Source organism: Colias croceus, chromosome 13, assembly GCF_905220415.1.
Source record: "Colias croceus chromosome 13, ilColCroc2.1".
Classification (NCBI taxonomy): Eukaryota; Metazoa; Arthropoda; class Insecta; order Lepidoptera; family Pieridae; genus Colias; species Colias croceus.
In genome coordinates, this window is record NC_059549.1 from 1,833,547 (window position 1) to 1,861,073 (window position 27,527).

Here is a 27,527-nt window from a genome sequence, read left to right on the forward strand (position 1 = left end):
GTAAGTTAGGGAGTCCAAAATAAAAAAATCTTAACTGACAACTTTAAGGATTTTTGCAATTAGTTAAAAAAAATTGTTTGTTAGATCTGTCAGCAATTTCAGTTTAGCTTCGAAATTGACACTAAAAGTGAAATGTCTCTTTTACTGTTAAATTTAAAGACTGCAATGAAAGACTGTTCATGTTTTTGTATTAAGTTTTGCAACTCAGGGGTCAAGGAGAGCGCCCAGCAACGTGTCCTCTCTCTAGAAAGGCTCGCTGCCGACTGATTTGAATCGGGTCGCGCGCAGTGTTTTATAGTACTTTAAAAAAAAATGTAGAAAATGAATAGAGATACTTTAGTTGATTTTTTTAATTTTATCTTATAAATAAGACATATAATTGTGACTGTTAATAAAAATATTATATCAGTTAATATTAATTTTATTTATTTAACAATTACATCCTACTAACTAAGAAATTGCGCATAAAGGTCTCAGCACACATATGGGATCGGAAAGGGATCGTAACCGTAACGCCTTTCGCCTCGCTGTCAACCAGGCGTCAACCTACCGTATGCACGTGACGAAAGCGTATCAGCAGCGCCTGTACGTCAACTCGGCTACGGCTAGGCGACACCGGCGTTACGCCTAAAAACGGCAAACTGCAAAGTACGGCAAGTCGTAGCAGGCAGAGACATAAGCGCGGGGACGGAGAGACGTAAGCGCGGGGACGATGAGCCGTTAGCGCTGGAATTGCAAGTTCGGAGCCTGTTCCGAGGGGAGGCGATTACGTTACTATTCCGATTAGTGTGCGTTGCAGTAGGGAGTTTAATACAAACCATTCTGAACGGCTCGAGGCGATACGGTTACGATCCCTTTCCGATCCCATATGTGTGCTGAGACCCTAACTCTCCCTCGGATTAACTCATTTTGGTTATCATTGGTGGAGGTACTATGTTGTACAGCATGATCTTCACTACTTTCTAGACCCCCGGCTGGCAAATCACTTGGAGGTGGTATTTTAGCAGCTAATGCGATGTTGTGTAGCACACAACATGCATTAGTGATTCTGCTAGCCATGTAAGGGTGATAGTGAAGAACTCTGTGTCGAAGCATACACCGCCAACGTGCCTTAAGTAATCCGAAACAGCGCTCAATGCGAGATCTGGCTTGGACATGACGTCGTGTGTACACCTCTTCCTGGGATCCTGGTTCAGCATTTAATATTGGCGTCATTAACCATGGTCGCTGTGGGTAACCAGAATCTCCTGAAAAAAGCAATTACATTTTTGTTAATAGACTGCTCCAATTTTAATGAATAATTGTTGTTTATTTGTAGTCATGTCATGCTCACTTAATAATACTATTACTTACCACTATGTATAGGGCTATTACAGATGTCTTACTATTTACAATATAAGGAACAATGTCTTACCTAATAACCAAACGTGTTCACCACTTTCGTGAAGCCCTTGCATGTATGTGCCCATGTGACTCGCAGACCATATGTGGAAGTCATGTGTAGCTCCACCAAATTTTGCATTAACACTTATTATGCGTAAGTCAAAATCACAAATCTGAAAACAAAATGATGAATATTATGGTTCTCTCCAACAAAGAATCAAACTGCAAGGAATGGAAGTGTTTCTAAGCGCTGAAATTAAGTTACTCAATCTAACAGATAGGTACTTATTTTTTTACATATGATTTGACATTGACCAGTTCAAGAGGCTGAATGCAAAAGGAATTATTATTCCTATATTTAATAATAATAGTCCTTCATTTTAATTAAGGCACCTACTTATAAAAAGACTTATAGATGACTTATAGATTTTTCATTACGACTTTTATTTGCTGTGCACCTTGGCATAGATCTCCAATATTTTCCATTGAGTTCATACAGTAAAAAGAGCATAAGTATTTTATTTTATTTTTGATTATGTTATGCAACATAGTTTCATTTTATGGATATAATTTATCCAGCTGCTTACCATTTGAACATTTAATGAATGATATCCTTTTCTATTAAAAAACATATGTTCATCATGAATTGGTTTAGTGATAGCAATATGGGTACAGTCAATGCACCCTATCACTCCAGGCAAATTATGAGTCCTTTGAAATCTGTAAAATATGTAATTATTTAGGTACTGTAGCTGTATCAATATACATATTTACACTCTGCTAAAAGAAAACAATTATATACAGTGGTGGCCACATAATTAGGGACTCAGAGTGACTTCGTTTGTATTAAAATCACCCTGCATCCCTAATTTTGTGGCCACTACTGTATATTAATGATATGTTGTACCGTTACTCTATGAGATAAGATCTAGGTACCTATATTAATAGAAAACAAAATCATTAAACTTATCTTTTGAATTCTATAAAAATATGTTTTAATTTTTAAACAGGCATTCAGCTTATTTATAAAATAAAATTTACATACTTCTCTTTGATTAAACACCTCTCATTTGGTGTTTGTGGAAACATTATCCACCTGCTAACCATCCAACTGTGATTAAGGGCGTTCACAACTTCCCTAATGCAGCGACTTGTCGTACGCTGGGTGAAATACTGACCCACACCCACAATTTTTTGGTATGACCCAGTAGCTAAAAAGCTAAGAGCACATAGCACCTGAAAAATATAATGATACTTAAATTATTATATACATACCTACATAACATATACCTACATGGGTCAGTAACTTTTAGGTTTGATTTGTTTTTTTTTAAGCAAAAGAAGAATACGCTTTAAAGTTGAGTGTTAACTCAAGTGCAACATGCAGTAAATACCTAAGTCTTCTTTCTATAGATTAAAATTTCTTACCTTTATTTCTACAGGAATTTCAGGGGAACCTCTCAATCCAGCATGACGCCTTAAATCAGTAGACAATTTTGCGAACGTCTTTTTATTTAGCCTAAAATGTTGAATAAACAAATTCAATTGCCTCTATTTGCCTTCGCATTTGGAAACGCTTTTGGCGCCTCTCCCAGGTGTTTTCATTGTGTGCAGCCCACAATAAACGCAAAGAATGCATATTAACTACAAAGATTAATACCACAAAAGCACAAATGAAATTTATAATTAATAAATCCTCTCTCTAAGCTGTCCGCCACGCGCCACAGTATCAGCTGTCAGCTGATGAATGAAATGCGCCATGCGGCCATATTGTTTCAATACTTTTTCAATACCTAACTACAACGTTTCGTTATCTTTTTTGGCGATCGCGACCGAAGCGAAGGTGAACACAAGAGTGCAGCTTGTCTACGCATTTGTATGGGATAACTACGATAACAGTTCGTTACTTTATGGTTTCGTTACGAATTTTAGCATTGTCCACCAACTTGCGATAACGATGACGATAGACCACGTGATCTAACGCGGCGTATGTCAATTCCATACATTTTTGCCTTTTCTAACTTCGTTATCGTTTTTAATTGTTACTTTGTCTAAGGCCCCCAGATCCTTTATCCTAGGCGCGCGTCACTACATAAAGAGCTAAATAGTTAACAAGGTTGTTCTATTAGGTCGGTATCTCTCATATCTTAAACTGCCACGCTCGAGTATTACAGAAAATTCCCCTCTTCGCCTCCCTATCTATAGGTATTGTTACCTGCACAATATTCGATCTTCAAAATAAGGAATAATAACGAACACCCGATTAAACGCCAAGATGGCATTATTAAATTATCGTGAGCGAAAAAGAGACAACTAAAGTAAATTCCGGCAAATTAGCCACATTTCAAAGTTCAATTCATGGTCTCGAGAATAATAATAATTAGACGGACAGGTAGGTACTCTACATCATTATACACCCGTCTCGTAGCATAGGTCGAAATGCAACGGCGCGGCCGGCGCCGTGATAATGAGACCAATTTTATACCGTAAAATGGGGTTAATAGACACAACTTTCAACTTCTAGACTGATTTTCTTACACATTTTGTATTAAAGCTGTTATCAAATATTTGTCAAATTGCGAGTCTCGTTTTAATTTACCAAATAGTTATGCTTTGATTATACATAAATTTGAGAATTATTTGTGAAATAGGAAAAAGTAGGCCGTTTCTATTTACCTTGAAAGTGGGGTCAAAAGATACGACAGAGGGGTGAATAGAGAAAAAACTTAGGGTTGTCAAAATCAACTTGTATTGTACTTATGTACCATTGAGTTAATATTAATATGGAGACGATACCGCCTACATCACTTATGTTCCACTCAACATACGTCATGTGGCGTAACTGCACTCAGTCGCTTGCTCGCTCATTGGCGCGAACGTCACGCTCATTTTTTATTTGTTTTAAAAAGAAACGCATCAAATATGCCTACGTGTGTGTTACGATATTGCACAAATAATACAAAGAATACGGAAAAGTGCAAAGGAATAACTTTTCATCAGTAAGTAACTAGATAATAATTTTTAAAACTTAGTTAGAGCAAAATTTTTGGCTGGCGACATTTTGTCATAGATTAAAAATTTAAGATATGACATTGGGCATGAAATAAGTGTTGTTAGTAATATTTGCTAGCGTATATTTTTATAGTATAAAATAATAATTTTACATATTTAGAAAAGCATAGACTGGTTGTTAATTGAAAAAAGGTGAAATCATGAAATATTAAAATCAATTACTCAATCACCAATTTTTTTTTTGTTAATTGATTTTAATCAAGTTTTTAATTGATATTGTATAAGCTACTGACTTGAACGTATAATTGAATTATTATTTATTTATCTGCACTAATATTATAAAGAGGAAAACTTTGTTTGTTTGTTTGATTGTAATTAATAGGCTCATAAACTACTGGACCGATTTTGATGAAAGGAAAATGCCCATTTTTGGTACTGGTTTTTCTCATGCATCAAGACAACAATACTATTTAAAAAAATCTCGGCAATTTAGAGGCCTTCTTACCATCGGAAAATATATTTTGAACAGGGAATGTTTTGTAAAATCTATTAAGACATGTAATTGTTTAGATCCGTTATTATAGAATTAGTGTCCATTACCGGTTACCACGGTAACCAAGCGGTAACTTATTACATTTACTATGGTAAATAGCTAAATGTATTAATATCGATTATTGTTTTCATTGAATTACAAAAAAAATCAATTAACATAAAATCACTCTTTATGGTATTGTTTATACACTGTAGGTTGTTTTAACAAAGATAGTGAAGTAAAATAATATAAATATGTATATATAAAAAAAATATTATTATGACATAGCTTGGTAGGAAACCAGTTATTTCTTATTTGTTTCTTTCTTCGAATATGTAGTGAAAAAATGATTCAAACAACAACATGTAAACCGAATAAAAACTCAATTGGCATTTTTTATGTATATATTTAGGTTTTCTTGAAATCCGTCCCGGAAGATTTCTGGTGCCTACCTACACTAGCCGATGAACAGATAGACTTTGTCTGAAAGCATAAGCTCTACGCATAGATTAAATATGTTAATCGAAAAATAACCTTTGGACGATAAAATGTTACCTAAATCACACATAAATCGGGGTTATTTAAGTTTTGAGGTTATTTCACATTTTTCTCAATATCTTGAAAACCCCTGTTTTTATCACAAAAAAATCAATTGGTAGAAATCTTTTGAATATCGAAGAACCCTCCAAAACCACTCTGGCATTGACGCAACACTGTACTGTGGTCCATACTTTCATGGGCATTCTCCTTTGGCACAGACAATCTTGACCCTGAGAAAGAACATAGGCTACTTTTTATTGCGAAATATGTGCCACGGGCGAAGCCGGGGCGGACCGCTAGTTCAGAGATAAGTAATTAATATTTTTTCTATTCAAGGTTTCCATGTTTGGGCCGTGAAGAAAGGGAAAAATTATTTTTTTTCTAAAAAAGGCTCAATTTGTAAGGAATAAAACTTCCCATAGCCCTGACTGAACCTAAAACACGAAAAAAATTAAATTATTCCATATGACGTCACTATTTACATCATCCTATATTATATGCCAGATATTGTTAGCCCCGCGTAGTAAAGTCAGTTTATACCTAAAATAAATATTAAGTAAGTACAAAGAAAATTTCAAGTCAACGTGCATGTAAGGAGTGGCACCCAATAAAATAGACAGAATGAAACAAAGTGTCGCCTCTATAGCGGTGAGTCAGTGACATCGCATAATCTATGACTGTCTAGCCGTCATTCGCGCGCCCCGCGCCGCCGCGCTTGGCGCACAGATTTTGTTCGTGGTGTCTGCTCCATATTAATATTATCTCAATGTTATGTACCTACTTATTCGTTTTTCAGTAAACAACTATCAACAATAATTGAAAAGTTTAATTTTTGTAATTATAATCATATTGGTAGCGTTAGTAACATTACAAAGGTTGAAAGAATTAATGCCGATTAAGGCCGTTGAAGATAAAAAATGCAACTTTCAAATTAAAGTGTCACAGAAAAACATTTTAACAAAAATTTTTAATTGAAAACTGTCATGATGAAAAAATACTCGATTGACAACCCTGAAAATCATGTTTCTATTAACCTCTTTCTCGTTGCTATCAACCCCTCACTCGTATCTATTCACACCTTTGATCGATTCTATTGACCCTAAGGGCGTGTCTAATCGCCCCCCACTCGGTTCTATTCACCTCGAATTCTGTAAAAAATTTCTAAGTCTCGACTTTACTAAAAAATTAGAACAAAATGATGGAATATTGATACTCAACTTTTTATTCCTAATAGATGAGAAACTTAGCTATCCAAGTATGCAAATTGACAAGGAGATAACGGTGAAGAACTTGATGTTTTTTTAAAAGTTTTACACAGTTAATAAACAGTTGTACGCAGACGTTCACTTCAACAGCTTTTTTCTTTATGTCATTAAACTTTACGTAAATTTTAATGTTGCCAGATTGAAGGAAAAATGTTGCAGTTTTATTAATAGTGGGAATAAAGATACTTTAACAGACTATAGAGACACTAGAACGACCTTAATAAAGTTCTCAGGTTTGTTTCTATACACCCCGCGATTTCTATTCACCCCATTTTACCAGTAATAAATTTAGTGTATTAAAAAATGTATCAAAAATGGGTTGACTGGGAAAATCCTGGACAGGACACTTTTAATGAATTAAAAAAAAAACATTTTTTTTAATTAATTGCAGTATCAACATAATAAAAAAAATTATAATAGACTTAAAGTAGGAAACCTACAGAATGTGCAGTCATAGTCGTTTTCTAATATTTACCGGGACAAACGGCTAGGTTGGCAGGTATAAACAGGTAGATATGTCGGTACCAGTTACTTTCACTTGATAGGATGATGAAAAAAAAATTATGTCAGCGCTGTTTTATTACAAAATTGTTTTATTATCTCGAAACTGCAAGGTTTTTTTAATAATTAATAAAAAATATCCTGTCCAGGATTTTCCCAGTCAATCCATTTTTAATACATTTTTTAATACATTAAATTTATTATAAAATTGGTCTCATTCTATTATCACGCCGTTGCATTTCGGCTTTTATTCGGATCTTAGACCAAGTGTACAGTGTACCTACTATATTGCTCTGTGACTTTATCATAAACTTCGATATTTCATTTTTAAATATACTTATAAAAATCTCGACAGCATTTCCAAAGATTCGAGAAGTTAAAGAATGCCAGATATACAAAAGTCTACTACTACTACTACTTGTATTGAAAATGTATGAAAATATGAAAGTAAGAATACTTTCATACATTTTCAATACAATGGGTTAATAACGTATATTTTACATAATAATACAATGTATGATTTTCTGAATGTAATATCAAGGCGTTAAATTTGTACCTTAAATTTAATTATAGCCTTAATATATTTTATCATATTGTATGATGAAAATACCTAAATAGATTTAAAAAATATATTTTTAAAGCTGTGGCGAATTTATTAATCATAAATAATATTATGTATGTTAATTTAACACTGTGATTTAACAATATGTTTTGAGTATGCTCTATGGTTTTGAGCAATCACAACGAGTACGTGTATTCCGAGCTTTAAAAGGATTTCATTCACAAGTCATTTTACATTCTATCTTCAATGATCAATTCTTAATTCTTCGTTCCCATTCATCTCTACGCCATTCATGAATCATGATTCAGTCCTGTCCATAGAGTAATATAGTATATAGTCCTGTCTTACGTCTAGAAGTAGGTGGTGAATTAACGTGAAATGTCATCGAAATAGTAAATAATTTGTTGACTTCTTATTTTTTAGTTTTGAATAAAAATGTTTATTTACTTTAATGTAAAATAAAAGTTGATTTATTATTAGCTTTTTCTATCAGAATTTATATATTTTTTGGCTGTAACTGTTATTGAGCCATGTGCTTTAGGCTGTAAGAATTGCGAGACATATTTATTTTTAAATTAAAATGGATAAGGATCAAGACCTAGTGGAAAGCAGTGATTTACTGTCGGGAACAGTAAGGCCAAAATCTGTAGAACCAGAAATTATTAATAGTACATCAAATGATCCACCCGATGGGGGTTTTAGAGCATATTCCATAGTAATCGGTTCTTTTTTAACAAATGGACTATTATTTGGTGTAATAAATTCCTACAGTGTTATATATACAGTGCTTCAAAAGCGATTGCGAGATGAAAATGTTCCTAATGCGGACAGTAAAGCAGGTAAGAATGTTAAATTTGTTTTTTTTTTTTAATTCTGATTACACTATAATGTCGCAAAAAATTTCATCTTTATGCTGGTCTAATTACTGTTAATATATGCCTCATTATTATTTTTTCCTGTAAAATTGATAAGGAAATTACAAAATATTTAAGTATAAAAATGTTTTTATATTAAGGAAAAAAAAAAACGAACCAAAATGAAGCATAAAATTTATTATTATTTTTTTTATTAATGAAAAATACTTTAACTATTGTATAAAATTATTTAGAGAACAAAATATGCAGTGTAGTCAATTAATATGTCTACCACACTATTATTTACAAGCAGTTTGAATGATGAAATAGGCTCTATCAATTACAATTTACTTTCCATGTGAGTGAGAAACCAACCGACATGTGAGAAAACTACTTAAGTTTTAATCAGCAACTAATAAAATAAAATATGATTTATGTTTGATGCTTAAATGTGTTATTACAATGCCATCTGTATCTATACTAATATTATAAAGCTGAAGAGTTTGTTTGTTTGTTTGAACTCGGTAATCTCGGGAACAACTGGTCCAATTTGAAAAATTCTTTCGGTGTTAGATAGCCCATTTAAATCCAAGAGTACCAAACATCCATTAATTCTTACAAACTTATGCATTTAAAATATAAGTAGGATTTTCAAGTATATTTTTTCGTGCAATGTTAAACTCAGAAGTAAAATATGCAACAAAAAATTTATCTTATTAGTTGTAAGTTACCCAATTATTTAGGTAGAGGTAAGAATAAATCTATTTAGTACTATAGATATTAAAAAGAAGTGATTTTTATCTGTTTCTTTGTAAGTAATGGAAAATATCTTACACTAATGAGCTATACATTAAGTAGGTGATACAAAGTTCAGCGGGTTATCTAGTTAAATAATAAATAAAAATGCATTTGCATATTGATAAGAGTAACACATTGATTGCTATAAACATGTCTCAGAATTCTAAATCTCATGACATAGACTTAATTATCATAGCTTTTGTCTTAATTTTTATTAAACCCTCGTCTGTCGGAACACAGATCTGTGCCAAAAATTTTGTACCCGTAGTCTGTCGGGGCACAGATCTGTGCCAAATCATCGCCGGTTGGAAATTGGCTCATTGTAACGCAAATATAGTTCAAATCTGCATAAACGACTATTTAGTTGATAGCTTATGAATTACTGAATATTTAAAGTCCATCCAATAATAATTTGACCGATAAATATTCGAAATATAACAGTAATTATGTCATACTTTAGTCGAGTAACTTTTAACTTTTAAAGTTTTACAAAATGTAAAATTTTGCGGAAAGTTGAAAAACGGTAATTATTTATTGCTCTTTTTATTATTATTGACTATATAACCTAATGTTTATGTGCCGAAATAATGAAAATTACCAACAATTATACCATAAATAATGGTTTCAAATATGTATCTATCACTTAACTGTACGTTGCTTAGTTTTTGACCCCTGGTAAATCATATTTTTTTTTACATAATGTATTTGTTCTTTACATCATTTTACGAGAAATTTTATGAAGATTTTAATGATATAATTCAAAATTTGATACTGTGTTCCATTTTAGAGATATTTCGTTTTCAAATCAAAACCGACAATAATTTCCCCGTAAAATCCGCATACAGGATGTTCACAAATTCAACGTCACTATTTTTTAAATTTCGTCTTCAATTAAATTTTTCATTTTCATACAAAATAAAATGTACATGATAATATGTTTTGTTTATATTAAAAGGTATCGTTTTTGTGGTATTTATAATTGTCCTCAGGTTAAAAACGATATACATAATCAACTACAAAAATTATAGTCCGTAACCTGCTTACGAAAAAATTCCAGAGACACATTTTCTTTCTTAATTCTTTTAGTTTTAGTATATTATGGTTAAAAGTGTATATATGCTGGAAAAATAGTAAAAAAACCTACAAACAACAATGAACAAGGGAACAATGGTTTTCACTATGACCTATATATAGGACAAAGTGATACTATGTAATTTGTGTAGGACAAACTCAAAAAGAAATTTAACACTTTAATTGTACAACATATTCTTACCTTCATACAAATACAACATATTATTATTTATTGGGGAACCTTAAGTTTCAGAAAAAATAAAAAGCCGGCCAAGTGCGAGTCGGACTCGCGCACCGAGGGCTTCGTACAAACTTATTTTTTTTATTATGCTGTAGGTATCTTTTAAATTGTAAATCTGAGTTTTAAATGTGAATATCAAGTTAATACACGTAGGCGTTCATATTAGTTGAAAGTTGAAATTATTAAGTACTTTTTTTATTTGTAAATGGCAATTAAAATGTTGTTGTTCTTTGTTCTTTGCAATTATTCTTATATCTGTTTTTATAAAACATTGCTTTTTACCAAATTTAAAGATTTTATGTACTTGGGAAGTACCCTGTCGGTTTTGATTGCCTTGCAAATGTAAAAATTTGCTAAAAATTGCAGTATTAACGGCTGCATCCCAAAGGGTTTGGTTTTTAAGGGTCCAGAACCCTAATAAGATTACGTCTGTCCATCCTATCTGCCCATCTGTCTGTCTGTCTGTCAAGACGCATTTTATAAGGAGCGCGTAATGTGACATTTAACTGAAATTTATATTGATTACTTGAGTCGATTGAAGCTGCGAAACAATCAAACTTATAAACCAACGCAATCAAAAGATACAGCCGTTTATGCTGCAAATTTTCGCAAATTTCGACATTAGCAAGGGAATCGACACCTACAGGGTACTTCCCGTATACGTAGAGTTTTGAAATTGGGGTAAAATAAGCTCTTATAGCGCAGATTGAGGAATAATTTCGAAAATCATAAAATTTTAGAGTTACAACATAATAAAAAATTGGTTTGTTCGGAGCCCTCGGTGTGCGAGTTTTTTATTCTTATGTACTATATGTAGTACATTCGTAGGCAGAACGTTATAGATGTAGATCGCTGTCTGAAGACGATTATTTTTTTGCATTCATGACTTTAAATAGTCTTGGAACATTACAGATTTAATAAAACGAATTAAATGCATCATTTGCAGTACGCCTGAAAATATAAATCTATCCTCTCATTTTGTAAATGACTAGCGATAACAATTATTGTATTTTTGGTGTCAAAACTGCTTCTATTACCCAGAAGAAGAAAGCAATTTTTTTATTTGAAGATATCACATTGCTGTCTAAAACTACATAATCAATAATTACTTATTTGTTAGGTAACCCTAAATAAACTTCCACCTTGATATTTTAATTTTCATTTGAAGATAAAAATATCTAAGTAGGTAACTATTTGATAGGATTACCTTTTTCCGATTCGTAAGCATTTGAGTATCAATAAAAGAGAATTCAAATGGAACAACGATCCTTGTGGCAATGGAAGACAAGACACTCCAAGGCTTACTTTAACAATAGGACGTACCTAACAGTATTTGAAATCAAGAAAATATAACTCTGTATACTTTGTCAAATGAACAGATAATAATACTTACACGATCAGTGTCTGGGAATTTGCAGCTTTTAATTCCTGATACCAGGATTCTTCATGAAATTCTACACATTACGTTTTATTTTATTCCAATCAAAATATTTTTAAGTTCCATGCCGTTTGTGTACTACGGACTTAGTAGTTAGGACTAAACTACTGAACCGATTTTAATACAATTTTACCGATTAGTTTATATCTTAATTACAATATGCTTGGAAATACTGCATGTATTGAAGTAAAATAAAAACTAGATTGGATAGCTTTCATCACTTTCCTGATCAAATTCAAGTGGAACCTCGTGGTAATAAATCGTCGTCTCAAGGCGGTCGTTGTGTTCGATATATTACAAGAAATAATGAACAAGTTCGTTCTGTTCGACGTTATTTGTGCTAAGTTGCAAATATTCCTATTAATTGGCCAATGTTGGCGTCAACATCACACATTACAACCACATGAGTATATAAATAGTACAGACACAAAGCTTCATAACAATTTTTTATAGTGCTATCAGTTAAATAAAATTTATTTAAGTACTTACCTATTATTTCAATCCGTTAGATGATTGATATTTTTTTAAGAATCTCTGTACTATTTATTTACTCATAAGCTAATTTAGCCCACGGACAAAATTATTTGAGTAACGCGTGGCTAAGTAATATATGCATAAATAGGATTGGGAGCGTTAATTTTATTAAGGCATAACGTTCATTTTTTTAATAAAACAATAATATGATACGATTCTTTCTTCTATACAACTAGGGACATAATATAATGATTTTCATTTAGTATGTTTCCTGATTCCTATTATTTGTTGATTTTTAGAATGATAAGTATAACATTAAGATGTATAATATCATTTATATGTAATTGTTTATTTATTCTGAATCTTTAAGTTTATTGATTTTTATCCTTTACATAAGCTGTATTTTATAAAAAATGTTTCAAACTCAAATTTCCGTAAATTTTTGATTTATAAATTAAATGTAACGGTCTATAATTAAGTTATGGTATAATTAAATGTAGATTTCACATTTGTACAGCTTAGACATTTTTCTGAATGGATACAGTGCCTTTCGATTTGTAGTTGGACAACATTTCATATTATACGATTACTAGCTTCCGCCCGCGACTCCGTCCGCACGGAAAAAATTAAGATTTTTTTCTACATATTTTTCCGGGATAAAAAGTATCCTATTTTACGCCCAGGGTAATAAGGTATAATTATACCAAGTTTCATCGAAACCGAAACCTTAGTTTTCACGTGATGCCTTCACATACAGACAGACAGACAGACAATAATTTTTTTAATCACATATTTGGGCTTGGTATCGATCCAGTAACACCCCCTGCTATTTATATTTTCAATATTTTCAATGTACAGAATTGACCCTTCTACAGATTTATTATATTATGTATAGATAATTAAGAGCATAAAAGAAAAAAAAGCATTTCTTCATAATGCTATTGTTACCACAAAAATATTTTCTTAATCGCAAATTGTAAGAGAAAATAAATTAGAATTAAAATTGATGTGGAGACGTTATACATACAGACGTTAGAACAAAGCCCACCATAAGAATGACGTCATTTAGGAATAAGACGATTTTTAAACATTAATAAAAACCTAAATATTTCCAAAAAGTAAAAATTACTGTTCGTTTTTATCTAGTTTTGATTAAAATAAAAATAAAAACAAGTACCAAAAAATTTTGAAATGTTGTAATTTTGGAGCACCCTGTAAAGTCTGTATTTGTATGAACATGATTGGGGATCGCGTCCGCTTATGTTCATGCGTAAACGATGATATTCGTACTCAAGTTTCTCGAATTTTTATAAAATAAACCTATGTTTTTGTTATATTCACTCAAAAGATTGTCTATTCTAGTATGAAAATACAAAAATAAAAATCTAAAATACCTTGATATTATTTTTTTATGAGTATTTTTCTTTACAATGTCACATTTATTCAAAATGTGTGGGAAAAAATGCTTCTAATAAGTAAAATAAACATGCCAGGGAGTAAGTAAGGTAACTAATATAAAGTTTGGTTATCTAGTTATCATCAAAATTTACAAGAGTCTCACAGGTTAAAGTTTATATCACAAATTTTAATATCGAAAAAAATCGGCAAATCAGCGCCGAACGCTCGAATTTGCCCGACAGACAGCACCTTTTCGGCGCGGCGCGCCGCGACAGCTGAGGGGTTAATAGTCTGTTTTTTATTTTGTATTTATTTATTTTCTATAATTTACAGTTTATAAGTTTTATAAGTTACACCATCAAATTTTTGGATACCTCTGACTTTTTCATGTTTGAATAACATAGTTACTTTTTTGCCCATTTCATAATATGATTCACATGCATTAAGACTCAACACTTTTGTTTTAATTCTTAACACTGAGGTTTTACATGCAAATTGAAAGTATGATTTCACATCAAATATTTGCAGTTGAATAAACTTTATTTTAATTAAAAAAATATACTTATCTAATATATAAAAATCAATGCCACTTTTCGTTGTAATTCCATAACTCGAGAACGGCTGAACCGATTTCGATAATTCTTTTTTTATTATATTCCTTGAAGTACGAGGATGGTTCTTATGTAGAGAAAACGTTAATATGTACCACGGGCGAAGCCGGGGCGGACCGCTAGTCTAATATATAAAAATCAATGCCACTTTTCGTTGTAATTCCATAACTCGAGAACGGCTGAACCGATTTCGATAATTCTTTTTTTATTATATTCCTTGAAGTACGAGGATGGTTCTTATGTAGAGAAAACGTTAATATGTACCACGGGCGAAGCCGGGGCGGACCGCTAGTATAATATATTTATTATTTACAAGCTGTTTCACAATGTTGTCATTTAATTGGGTCATGATTAATATGACAATAATACTGTCAATCATTTGAAATAAACAGCGCAATTTGCATAAAGCATTTCTACGTACATAATTATTTTCTAATAATGTGTGTTATCTTGACACTATGAACTGTAAGCATTAGGGCTTGATAAGCAGTTGTGGTGTAGATATTACGGGTTATCAGTTAAACATATACATTGTTATTGTTTTTATTGTACTGATTTTTTCTGAGGATAATGGATTTTCTTGTTAATGACTTGTTTGTTCTTATTATACTGTTATCTATCCAAATATTGGAAGAAGCTAATAACACCAAAAATATTGTTTTAGATGAATCATTCATTCAACTGGTAATTAGTGTGTTTCGGAACTTTGCGGTTTTTCGTACATGTCACGAAAAAATGCAAAAGTTTGGTTCTATTCCCGGCTCTTTAAAAATCATCAATAATATAGTCCAATAACACGCAAATTCGTTTTCCAGGCTTATCCAGTCTTTACTTTATATTTGATTAACTATAAATGTAAGATTACCCACAATTTACAACGCGTTCCTTTGATAAATTAACGTAGCAAATTAACGAAAGCGGTCCCAGTCTATTTAATTACATTAATTGTCATTAATTAAAATGAATTCTGTCTGGATTAATAACTCCGTGGTCCACATGTATGGGTTAAACTATAATATCCTTAATTGACCGCGATTCGTGTGACCTCATAATAAATAGGTTTATTATTAATCAATTAATAAGTTCCGATCAAATAGATGGTAACTAATTGACGGTCATGTAGACTACAATGCGGCTTCTGTGTTCTTGTGACTTTTATTAAGTTACAATATACTTTCTAAATTTGGGCTAACAACTTGTGTGGTCGGCTAGTTTTGCTGAACGTGTATAGAACAGGGTACTGCTAAACACTACCTATAGAAAAATTGCTAGGCAGCCCGCAGCAATAGCGAAATAGAGCACAGAGTTATGCTCCGATTTTGGCAATGTCCTTACACCATATACCTAGTTAGGTAAGCACAGAATACAACGCCCATAGTGTTAAACTTGTTGATGGATACAATCATGTGGCTTACAAATTACAATAGTGCTACACTTGCAACAGTGATTTGAAGAGTAGCGTGATTACGCTAACTATATTAAACGTATTATTCTATTCAATTGAAACAATTACAATAATTACACGACTGTCCAAAAAAGGAGAATAACGTTTCAGGGTATGAATATAAATATGTATTTGAGTTTAGAAATCAAAGACTTTTATAGCTTGAAACGCGATTCATCATAACATTATTTACCTGGCATGGCTTGATGGCTTTGAATGGTCACGAAAGTCTACCCGTAACTACGCAGTAGGTACGCTTGCAGAATAATTGTTTCGAATGGTAGAATGGGATGATTTGCGTTTTAAAAGTGAAGTAGGGAGGTAGGTAATTTTACTTAATGTTAATAGTTAATACCTAGTTACTTAGCTTACGGTATAATAATATTAAAGTACTTACTTCTCTATAACCGACATACCTACCTATGTTTAAAAGTAGATGTAGGTATTTACAGATCATACTTTTCAAGGAATTGTTAAAATTGCTTTTTTTTCCTCTTAACGGTCTTCACTTGAGTTGATTGTTTGGTGTAATTATCGTATGCTGATATGCAGGGCCGTCTTAGACTATGCCGGGGCCCTTGGGCACACAAGAATTGGGGGCCCTTTGAAATATAAAGAAATCAAACTAGGTACGCAAATTTTTTCCCACAATTATATATGTTTTTGCCCTAAATTGAAACTTAAAGAAGTAATAAGAAAACTTAAAGAAAATTTCTATGTAAAATTTTTGCTCCATTTTTTTATACATTTTACAAAAAAGTTACTTCTGACCAATATTGTATTATAATATGGTCTTTTGAGGAAACTTTTTTCCTTATTTTTTTTTTATATAATTCATTTGAAACGCTGCTGCTGTAATGGCGCTCCAAAGTTGACTTTAATTAAATTTAATTAAGAAATATTTTAAGAATTACTTTTTCAAATTACCTTTCTCTTTGAATTTATATTTTAGGTTTTATGGCACTCAAATGCTTTATAAATAAAATATAAATTCAACAAAAAAGGTCGTGTTCCATCGTTACAATATTGTATTCACTGAAAAGTGCTTCATATTGGTTGAGATGGTTGTAAAATCATCTCAATAGATGGCGTGCGGTGTGTCCCTTAGGACACATAAAACTGAAGGAATAGAATAAATTCGATTGCTCCGGCGGGTCACGAGTGGCTGAGTTGGTCAAGCATCCGCCCCGGAATGGCGCGAAGGATGCGGGTTCGAGTCGGTTCGGTTCTTTATAAATTTATACCTTTCTCTTTTTCAAATTTATCTTTTTAATTTGCATCTGGATTTTTTCTTTCGTAGCCGTTTCATATTGATCAAAATTATTGCGTGCGTTATTAACATAATTTATTCAAAGCCTAGGCAAATGGCAAAAGTCAAAACGCTTGTCATCTATTCGTATAGAAATGGTCCGGTGTGAACAGAGTTCACTAAATTCTAGGACCTTTAAAACTACAAAATTTCATATCCAGCAGAAAATTAGTAAAATTGTTCAAAGGAATAAGGATTACTAAAAATAAAATTCAAAATTAACTGTCATTCCGGTACGTGAATTAAAAAACATATTCCAGGTTATAAATAAATAAAAAAATAGGTGATTTCGCGATTTATTCTGAAACGATAAGTTTTATCATAAAATCATTTAGGTGTGAAGTGATTTAAGAAACGTGTGCATATTATAAGGATGGAATGAGTTTATAAATCGTTATATCTTAGAAAATGGTAGGAAGCTACATCTTAGGAAAATAATGTATTGATTCTTTTGTATAAGTAGATAATTTTATGATCTACAATTTGGGTACTACATTTTTCATTCATCTACATTTTTTGTACCGTTTCGGTAAAAATCACGAAAAACCTATATCTGTTGACTTTTAGGAAAAAATTTTTTCGTAGTAACAGAAGATCGGGAAATTTTAATATATTTTTGAAGTGAAACTTCTTTAGGCGCGTTGAGAGTAAAATTTCAAGGTTGCATCATAACAATACCGTAACGTCATGGAGTAATTCAACGATTTTGGTATCTTATAATCTTGCCAAAGAAGTGGGCTATTTAGCACCGAAATAATTTTTCAAATCGGACCAGTAGTTCCCGAGATTAGCGCGTTCAAACAAAAAAACAAACTCTTCAGCTTTATTATATTAAGTATAGATTGTGTTTTTAATAATTTCACCAAATTTCGGCTGGATGGGAATTTTGGTCGTGGTCGTCGTCGTCCTTGGTAGTGTGACCGAAACATTAGCAAAACGTCATAAGCTTATATCAATTAGTATCAATAGTGGATTCTATTCTCTAGCGATTCTGCCACTTGTCTAGAGGCCCAGAGATTAAAGTTTTGTCACAACGCCCTTGTATGCTATTCTGTAAACTTAGACTTGTTAGTAATTTTCATAAATCTCAAAATGATTCAAGTAAAAATATATTATATTACGTTAATAAGTAAATAAATAATTCGAGTAAATGTCTGATAAGTTAATTATAATGGTGTTCGAATCACTCGAATTATTCCATGTAATAACCTTGTAATAACATAGATGTTTTGATTCGAATAAATCTGAAAATGATCTGACGTTCTGGCATTAAAAAGCTGTATTGCTTTTTAATAAAATATTTTGAGATTTATGTGAGAAAAATTGTCAGTCCTACATCTCCTCCAGGGGGGCCCCCTGACGATGGGGGGCCCTGGGCACTGGCCCCCTGTGCCCCTATGGTAAAGACGGCTCTGCTGATATGACTTTGATAATAATTAAACAAAAAATAATTAAATTGCACACTTAAATTGTAGCGCGTGACTTGATATAACAGTATCATCCTGCTGAAATAATATTTGTCTTAATTTGTCTACTTATTATTTAACTCCACAAAATATTAAATAATTATGTAGATATGCGACGCAGATGGCAAATCCTATAAGGCAAATAATATAAATTCGTTAAAAGTAAAGTGTGTGATTTTTCCTGCTAGACTGGACCTTTAACAGGATCTAGGTTTAACAGATAGGCAAATTAATACCTACACCCTATTATCATGAAATGGGTTGTGGGCAAAAAGATATTTTTTTTTGTATTTCCTGTATGTTTGTATGTAACCTCCTTTCGACTCTAATTTGACCCGTTTTAAACGGAGAACTTTAATTAAAACTTTGTACATTTAGGAAATATCAGAAATCGGTTCAGCCGTTCTCGAGTTTTGCGCTTACCAACACAAGCGATTCATTTTTATTATATAGATTTTTATCATTTTGTTACCAAATCATATTGTAATTTGTATCTGTGCGATCACGTGGCGTCAACAATAGGAGAATATTGGAAGCCAGACGCCATAGGCGACGCGGCGGCGCTGATTGCATCAAGATAATTCACCGTACTCATGCCATAGTATAAAGAGAAAAGTAAGTTATCTTCGAATCAGTGCCGGATTAAGCCAGCGCGGGGCCTGTAGCAAATTCTGTCAACAGGCCCTTCGTTTGCTATAGTTTCTCAAGTTAAAGGGTATTAGTTAAATAAAATAAAACTATTACAAATAAACTTTTCTGCATTTAATATGGGCAAATTTAGAGATAACACTTTCACTTTCGACTTCTTTAAGCAAATTATACTCTCTCTATATTCATCAAAGTAAGGTGAAGACGTTCTTAACCCATCGTGTTTCTTAACTCGTTTTTAATACGTTTTAACGTTGAAAAAGAACGTTCGCCACTGCAGTTAGTGATCATGAGAGACAAGTAAATGCGCAAGGCAATTTCAGGCAGGCAGGCAAGGAATCACGATTCTAAGGAATTATTTAATAAAAGTTTATAAAATTGCAGTTCCAGAGACTCTTGTTTCTTGCTATCAATAACAGTAGTCACATCTGTTTTCAGCAGTTCAGCGAACTGCACTAATTCGTCGCCTAGGCTACTTTCCAAATCATAAAGGTGATGCTGAGAAAACCTTTCCGCTTCCCAACAGCTGAGCTGTATAGCGAGCTCGCAGTCCTAAGGGTCAGGCAGCTCTTCGTTCTCAAGGCTGTGTTAACTACTCACAGAACCTTAAAAATAAGAAAGGACTTTAAAAAACTCACCTCAAGGCGTACATTCTCACTGCCATGTCCTCGTGCATCCTCCCTTTTAGCCAAACGATGTCACATAACACTACTATCGAACTACACATGCAAGAAGGTCATAAAGAAATGGTTACATACGCTGTCTTTTGAAGAAACCGAACAATTACTTAAAGGACCACTGAGCTGACACACACTATAACAATATGCCTTCACTCACAAACAATGACACACACACACAAACACACACTCACCCACACACACACACGTAAACACACACACACACACTATCACGAACACGCGTGCTGCAAACCGCAAAATAATGTACTTTGTTTTTATTTTATTTTTTTTAATAATTGTATTAACTTCCATTACATTAGATTATTTACCTACTTGTTAACTTTCTACTGTCCATAACATATGTATATAACCAAGAAGCGCAACTCAGGGTCCCAAGACACAAGTATTTCACTTAGTTTGGGACCCACTGTCGTACATTAATTGTAAATCATATAATGGACAAATAAATTTATTTCATTTCATTTCTTCATTTCATTTTCATTTCATTTCATTTCATTTCATCTTCGTAAGCACTGACCATACGTGAGGCGTTTTCCAAAATCTCTTCTGTTGTAAGGGATTTTAGCTGTCGAAATATTCCAAAAACACCAGTAATTTCATGATATGCTTCCATACGTTTAGTTAAAGCAGACAGTACGTTATCAATAATGACAATAAACACCTGAATTTCAAAACGTTGTCCAGGTGTTTGATTTTCAACAAAGTTGTCGAGTGTAGTAGAGCCGGTGACATGATCGTACTTTGTATTCCGCTTGCTTCGTCTTGAAGTCTGAGTCTGAGTCTTTTTACTAAAATAGCAAACCCCTTTTGACGTATTGCATGACACCTTAGCATGACACTATAATCCTATAATCGCTATAGCACTGGCGGAGGTTCGTATTCGTTTTTGATTTCGTATTTTCTTTGACAAGGGCGATGGATGATTGTCATGCTCCATTTGCCGTTTATTTTGTAATCTAAGGTTTGATAGTCGATAGAATCCTATTTTACGACTAGCTCGTTCGATGACAATATCAAGGGATTCCCCTGTTAGTTTTGCCGTGCTACCAACTTGCGTGTAGCGCAGTGCAAGCAGTACAACACAACTTTTGGCCAGCGCTCAATTGTAGAAACGTGGTAAAATTTTAAATTATTGTTGTAGATTTTGATACCAACGCTTCTCGTGGTAGGTACGTGTATTTTTTTTACGGTACGTGTATTATAAATTGATATTTTTATAGACCGCGGGGCCCTCCGAGTCGCGGGGCCCGTAGCATTTGCTACTCTTGCTACGTGGCTAATCCGGCACTGCTTCGAATAAAGGTACATCGCGCCGTTTGTATGTATACGCACACACACAACGCCGCTCGGTTCCTTCATTCATTGCTGTGAGCGGTCGGTGTTGGATTACAAAATTATTTAAAAATCAATGTGACAAGTGACAACCATGCGCCTTCCCAGTTTAGGTACCGAGCGCTCCTAAACGACGGGATTGGGCCTACTTTCTTCTTTATACTATGATCATGCTCGCAATTGACACGCGTACGCTACGTTTACCTATGTATCGAGTGTCATTCATGTGCTAAATCTGCTTTTTTATATAAATACATATTGTTTTTCGATATGTTGTTGTTTTTGTAACATGCGCTTGCGTCTGCAGACTGAACTTATCTATACGTATATAATAAAATCGTAGGAATGTCAAAAGTTTACTTTGAATATTTTTTAAAAAGATTATTGGGTCGTGATCTACAATCGACATCGAAACCAAAAAATCCAAAAATATAGTTTTTAGAATTTTTCTCTGTATGTATGTACGGGCGAAACTCAGAAAGTTCTGCATGGATTTACTTCAAATTTGGTACAGAGATAGTTTGAGACCTGAGAAGAACATAAGATAGGCTTTATCCCGGAAATCCCACGGGAACAGGAACTATGCGGGTTATTCTTTGACTACGCGGGCGAAGCCGCTTGCGGGATGCCAGTATTTTATAAAGCAATGTACGAGTATTATATTGTATATTGGCTAAATTATTCCCACTTTGATTTACGTTGCCTAAATTATATTATCTGCTACTACACTACACCAATTTATATTTCTATACTAGATTCATAGTTCGTATGGATATATAGTTTTTGCTACGAATATAGATTTTTAGTATGTAGGTAGTAGAGTTTTTGTTAAGTATTCGTCAATGCCTATGACAAAATTTACTTCCGATATAAAATGTAATAAGCGTTAATTTATCAGCCTCGAGAGCCAAGACACTATTAAGCGAGTTGTGAATGAATTTAATAGCAATTACACGAAAATAATACAAATGAATAAACATATTTTTTACACGAACGAATTTCTTGAAAGCGTTTAATTAAAATGTCAGAATTCTAAATCACTTAGAGTTTTTTTTTAAATGCATAAAACATATCACCGTAAAGTAAAAACGGATTATCATTACTCATTAGAATAAGAAAAACGTAAAAGTTAATTAATGTATTTGTTTTAAAAGCACATGACTGAGATAATGAAAGAACAGAAGTTACCAATTATCGTAAGATTACTGATAAAGAGAACCTTCACATGTTTTGACCCAAGTTTGTAGGTCGCAAGTTGATATTAACTTGACAAAGATAAAGTTGACAAGTGGCATACAATGTATCATAATCTAATCAGGCCGACCGAGATTACTCCTGTATTCATCTTGGTGTTTCTTATCGGACCATGTTACAGATTTGGCGAAGATAAATTATACCGTGGGATAGTGTAAATTCACATACAGCGTATAAAAAAAAATCCTGACTTAGAGCCATAGACTCTGCCGAGTTTAAAATAAATATATATAAAAGTATAAAAAAAAATACTAAATTAACGTTTTATGTTTAAATGGATCTAATTACTTTTTTTAGAACGTTTAATCACTTTATAAAATAACATCGCATCTCAAAAATACGAAGAAACGAACAAAAGAATAAAGGCACATTATATTCCAATGTCTCCGAGACGTGTAGGAGTGAATGTAGGTGTATATTTAGACAACGAAGAGAGACAAATTAAGTGCTTCCTATTAAGAAATGGGTTTTCAAGGCATTAACCCAATTGGTTCGTAGAAAAAGCTTGTATAAAGAAGATAACGGTTTCCTTGTTACAATTTCGCCAATCAGCTCTTTTACCGTGTCCGTTTGACAGCTTGTTATCAGTTTAATCTCTGAGGATATGAGACTGCACTTCAAAGAAATTTTAGGAAATGTCGAAATGTTCATAGTTCAAAAAGATGAAATTATTTCGATAAATAGCTTAGTACATTTTGATAAAGTAAGTGAATTTGAAATTTGAATAACTACAATTTTGGAGAAATTTTATGAAGTGGGTCGTTTCGTCACTTTTATTTATTTATAACTGTTATTTTAGTATAAATGCAAATAAAAATTTAACGAATGATTTCAAAATTACCCTACTGCAATAAGTAAGAACTGATAGAGATCAAATATCATTAATTGATTCTGTCTGTTTGATAAAAAAACTTAAATAGGTAGGTAATTACGATAAATACGATAAAGCTTGCTTTCAATATTCACCGCTGAATACAGTTTTATGTATGTCAATATTAATCAATGTCAATAGTTACATAAGTGTGTGGTGAAGGTTGAATATTTTCAGTACTAGCTTTCCACCCGCAGCTTCGCCCGCGCAGTCAAAGAAAAACCCGCATAGTTCCCGTTCCCGTGGGATTTCCGGGATAAAACCTATCCTATTTCTCGGGGTAAAAAGTAGCCTATGTCCTTTCTCGGGTATCAAAATATCTCTATACCAAATTTCATGCAAATTGGTTCAGTAGTTAAGGCGTGATTGAGTAACAGACAGACAGACAGAGTTACTTTCGCATTTATAATATTACTAGGTTTCCGCCCGAGGCTTCGCCCGCGCAGTCAAAGAAAAACCCGCATAGTTCCCGTTCCCGTGGGATTTCCGGGATTGCGTCATTTTCCCGGGATAAAAAGTAGCCTATGTCCTTTCTCGTGTATCAAAATATCTCTATACCAAATTTCATGCAAATTGGTTCAGTAGTTAAGGCGTGATTGAGTAACAGACAGACAGACAGAGTTACTTTCGCATTTATAATATTATAGTATGGATTATCTTAAACTTCTGTTCATACAATGAATGCTTGTCTCGTGTCGTGATTTTCGCTTTGCCACTTTATGGTTATGATTATATGATGAATGATATTAGAACCATTTATTAGAACTTTATTATTTATCGTATGACGTATCTTATAATTTGAAATGATTAATATATGACAACAAAAGCATTGCAACTTTAAATTGGGGTGTTGCATTCATAGAGTAATGAATGAATAATATAATAGCCTTATTATCCGTTCATTGAAGTGTTACGTATATGATACGCAAGTGGCATACAAATGATTCATGTATTGTTTTCTTTCATTTCAGCCTTGGTTGGAGCTTTGACAATGGGCACAACGTTCCTACTGTCGCCACTGTCGGGCGTTCTCACTGGTCTCCTGGGGCTGCGACTGACTGCTGTTCTGGGAGGCTCCATTGCTACGGGAAGTTTGCTCCTTACGTCCTTTGTCGTTGACCACGTAGATGCCCTTTACTTCACCTATGGGATTATGTACGGGTTGGGCGCGTCCCTCGCGTATACTCCTTCCTTGGCCATACTCGGACATTACTTCAAGAGATACTTGGGACGCGTCAACGGCTTCGTCACTATAGGCAGTTCTATCTTCACTGTCATCATGCCGTCGCTCATGAAACATATGATTGAGAACTACGGTCTTCCGTGGATGTTCAGACTCTTAGCTGTATTCACGTTCGGAATTGCTCTTTGCGGTTTACTATTCAAACCGATCCCGCTTGTTGTAATAGAAAAACCGTCACGTGAGAAAAATACTTTCAAAGCCCTCATAAAAACTATAGTAAATGTTCAGATATGGAAGAATAGGAAATACCGACTGTGGGCCCTATCTATGCCGGTCGCTTTGTTCGGATATTTCGTTCCTTATGTTCATATTCAAGAGTTTATTGAAAAAACCTTTACAAATGTTAATGTTACGTTACCCCTTCAATGCATCGGTGCTACATCTGGTCTGGGAAGGCTAATGTTTGGTATTTTAGCTGATAAAAAGGGCATTGATAGGATCCTGTTGCAACAGATATCTTTTTATGTCATTGGGACGTTGACGATAATTTTGCCTTTCGTGAAATCATTCGAACTGTTCATTGTGATATGTTTAGGTATGGGTATATTCGATGGTGCATTTATAGCTTTGATAGGTCCGATAGCGTTTGAATTTTGTGGGAGTGCTTATGCCGCTCAAGCTATAGGGTGTATGTTAGGATTGTCAGCGACACCTTTGTCTATTGGTCCCCCGTTAGCAGCTAAACTCTACACGTTCTATGAATCGTATACATTACCCTTCGTGTTGGCAGGAATATCTCCTATAATTGGTGCTTCACTTATGTTTACTATTCGTTTCCGATGTCGAAAGGATGAAAGAAAAGGGGCTAGCACAAATGGACACCTTTCTAGTACACAAGATATTGGTGAGTTTATTTTAAAATATATTTAAATAAACATTAGGTATTTGTAAAAATACATCGTAAATTGTAATAGCACAGCTAGTAAGATTGTTTTATCGTACTGTGCATAGCTAATTGAATTTCATCCTTACTAATCAAATGACTGCTACCGCAGAACCAGTACAGTATCATTAAATTAGACTGCAAAACTATAATTATTTCGCTTACATGATAAAGATCTACCATTCTCGGTACGATCTTTTATAATCATTAAAAATTTAGATACACATCTAAATAACAGTATCTATTCATAATTACATGTGGTTGACCACTGACTGAAACGGTGTCTTTTTTTTCTAAAAATTGTTCAACGGTGTTTGTTTTTTATTTAAATTTACAAATTATGTTTTCAGAAAAGCCGCCATCTCCGTTGCTGCGTCAAAATGGCGTCTCTCAACAGACCACATTATAACACTGGAAGAAAATCTGTCAATTCAAGTGCCTATCTTGCAGTTTACGTCTAATTTTAAGTGAATCTCTATTTTACTCTCTACACTAGAACTTATCAAATTTAGTTATCTGTTGCGTTTATAAAGAAAATGAATATGAATCGGCTGTGAACTTCATGGATTTGTAAAAACGAAATTGTTTAACTCGAATATTATACTTATATTATTTTTTTAGTTTATAGAAGCGAAAAATTTCTTCAATAACGTCACAATATTTTTTGGCCAAAGGTTTTTCTAAAATCAGTTCACAGCCGAAATATAACCAAATAGATAGATGATTTCCCACTGAAAAATCGTGATGATAGATATTTTCCTACACCAATTATGTTAATTTGCCATATATGTTCCTAATTGTTTTAGTTTCACCGTGTAGATTAGGCTATAAATGGTTAAAAACCGAGTTAGAAAAATAAAGATTTTAAAACATCAACATCCCATAGGTAGAATTTGTATGTACATAATACATATCATATTATGGAGTTGATAATAACTATAAACATACCTATTTCAAATGACATTTATTTCTAAGAATGAATATTGTCTACGTACTCTGTATTCATATTTACGAGTACAAGATGTTTTCTTACAGTATAAATGTGTATTTTCTGAAAGGTATACTGCATGATGAAAGACTAAACTGTATTTTTTTCCCAAAAAATTATTTCTCAGTTCTTTTTGGGTGTGAATGTTTGGTGCTATATAAATTGTAGATGTATCTATATATATGAAACATTCATTTATTTTTATTCTAAGGTATATTTTTCTTATACACACTAATTCTAAGCTCAGCTTATGGAATCAAAGATATGGAATTTTAGTTCCATAATTTGTAAATTACCTATACCTAAGTTACTGTAACTCGAATGGTTTCTACCTTATCCTATTATTGGTTACTATAGAATATAAATTATATTATGTTTTATTTGATATTTTCTAAAAATCACCCGCCCAACTTTACAAATGACAGTAAAAAAAATATTTGACAGTATGAGATGGCGGCGAAATTAACAAACGTCGTTTATTTTTTTGGAATTTGACTTAGGGCCGATTTTTCAATGCTTGGATAAAACTTATTCGTCGAATAATGTATAAAACTACAATTTTAAAAACGTATTCTAATTACCCTTATTTGACAGTTTACGTGACATTTTAATATTATCGTGTAATATTTTATTGGACGGATAAGTTTTATCCAAGCATTGAAAAATCGGCCCATAAGGTGATGAACCTACGTACATATTTTATTTTTATTT

General features: G+C 33.0%; 2 protein-coding genes across 4 annotated transcripts; one reads left to right on the plus strand and one right to left on the minus strand.

Annotated features, from left to right (window-relative positions):
• Window positions 1–405: 405 nt before the first annotated feature.
• Window positions 406–3,325, minus strand: LOC123696953 (putative nuclease HARBI1). 3 transcript variants are annotated; one of them, XM_045643348.1, is made up of 6 exons: window positions 2,812–3,325; window positions 2,429–2,619; window positions 1,971–2,103; window positions 1,415–1,556; window positions 888–1,247; window positions 406–468 (listed from the first exon to the last, which is right to left on the minus strand). In XM_045643348.1, exons 2-6 carry the CDS (start codon window positions 2,488–2,490, stop codon window positions 437–439), a joined length of 729 nt encoding a protein of 242 aa, XP_045499304.1. In that variant the 5' UTR covers window positions 2,491–2,619; window positions 2,812–3,325; the 3' UTR covers window positions 406–436. The 3 variants fall into 3 exon arrangements, with proteins under 3 accessions (XP_045499304.1, XP_045499302.1, XP_045499303.1); XM_045643346.1 differs by having other exon boundaries at window positions 406–1,247; XM_045643347.1 differs by lacking the exon at window positions 2,812–3,325 and having other exon boundaries at window positions 406–1,247; window positions 2,429–2,751.
• A 4,878-nt stretch (window positions 3,326–8,203) lies between these two features.
• On the plus strand, window positions 8,204–27,309 carry LOC123696623 (monocarboxylate transporter 10). The gene is made up of 3 exons (XM_045642940.1): window positions 8,204–8,634; window positions 24,674–25,789; window positions 26,179–27,309. The coding sequence occupies exons 1-3, from the start codon at window positions 8,376–8,378 to the stop codon at window positions 26,235–26,237; spliced, it is 1,434 nt and encodes a 477-aa protein (XP_045498896.1). The 5' UTR covers window positions 8,204–8,375; the 3' UTR covers window positions 26,238–27,309.
• Window positions 27,310–27,527: the final 218 nt, after the last annotated feature.

Excerpts from the sequence above, each read along its gene's own strand:
- LOC123696953 (XM_045643346.1), bottom strand. The coding sequence starts at position 2,490 with ATGGTTAGCAGGTGGATAATGTTTCCACAAACACCAAATGAGAGGTGT. Across the intron at positions 2,104-2,428 it reads AGGTGTTTAATCAAAGAGAA|ATTTCAAAGGACTCATAATT; the intron begins GTATGTAAATTT and ends CATATTTTACAG. Across the intron at positions 1,248-1,414 it reads TGAACACGTTTGGTTATTAG|GAGATTCTGGTTACCCACAG; the intron begins GTAAGACATTGT and ends TGCTTTTTTCAG.
- LOC123696623 (XM_045642940.1), top strand. The coding sequence starts at position 8,376 with ATGGATAAGGATCAAGACCTAGTGGAAAGCAGTGATTTACTGTCGGGA. Across the intron at positions 8,635-24,673 it reads TAATGCGGACAGTAAAGCAG|CCTTGGTTGGAGCTTTGACA; the intron begins GTAAGAATGTTA and ends CTTTCATTTCAG. Across the intron at positions 25,790-26,178 it reads TTCTAGTACACAAGATATTG|AAAAGCCGCCATCTCCGTTG; the intron begins GTGAGTTTATTT and ends TTATGTTTTCAG.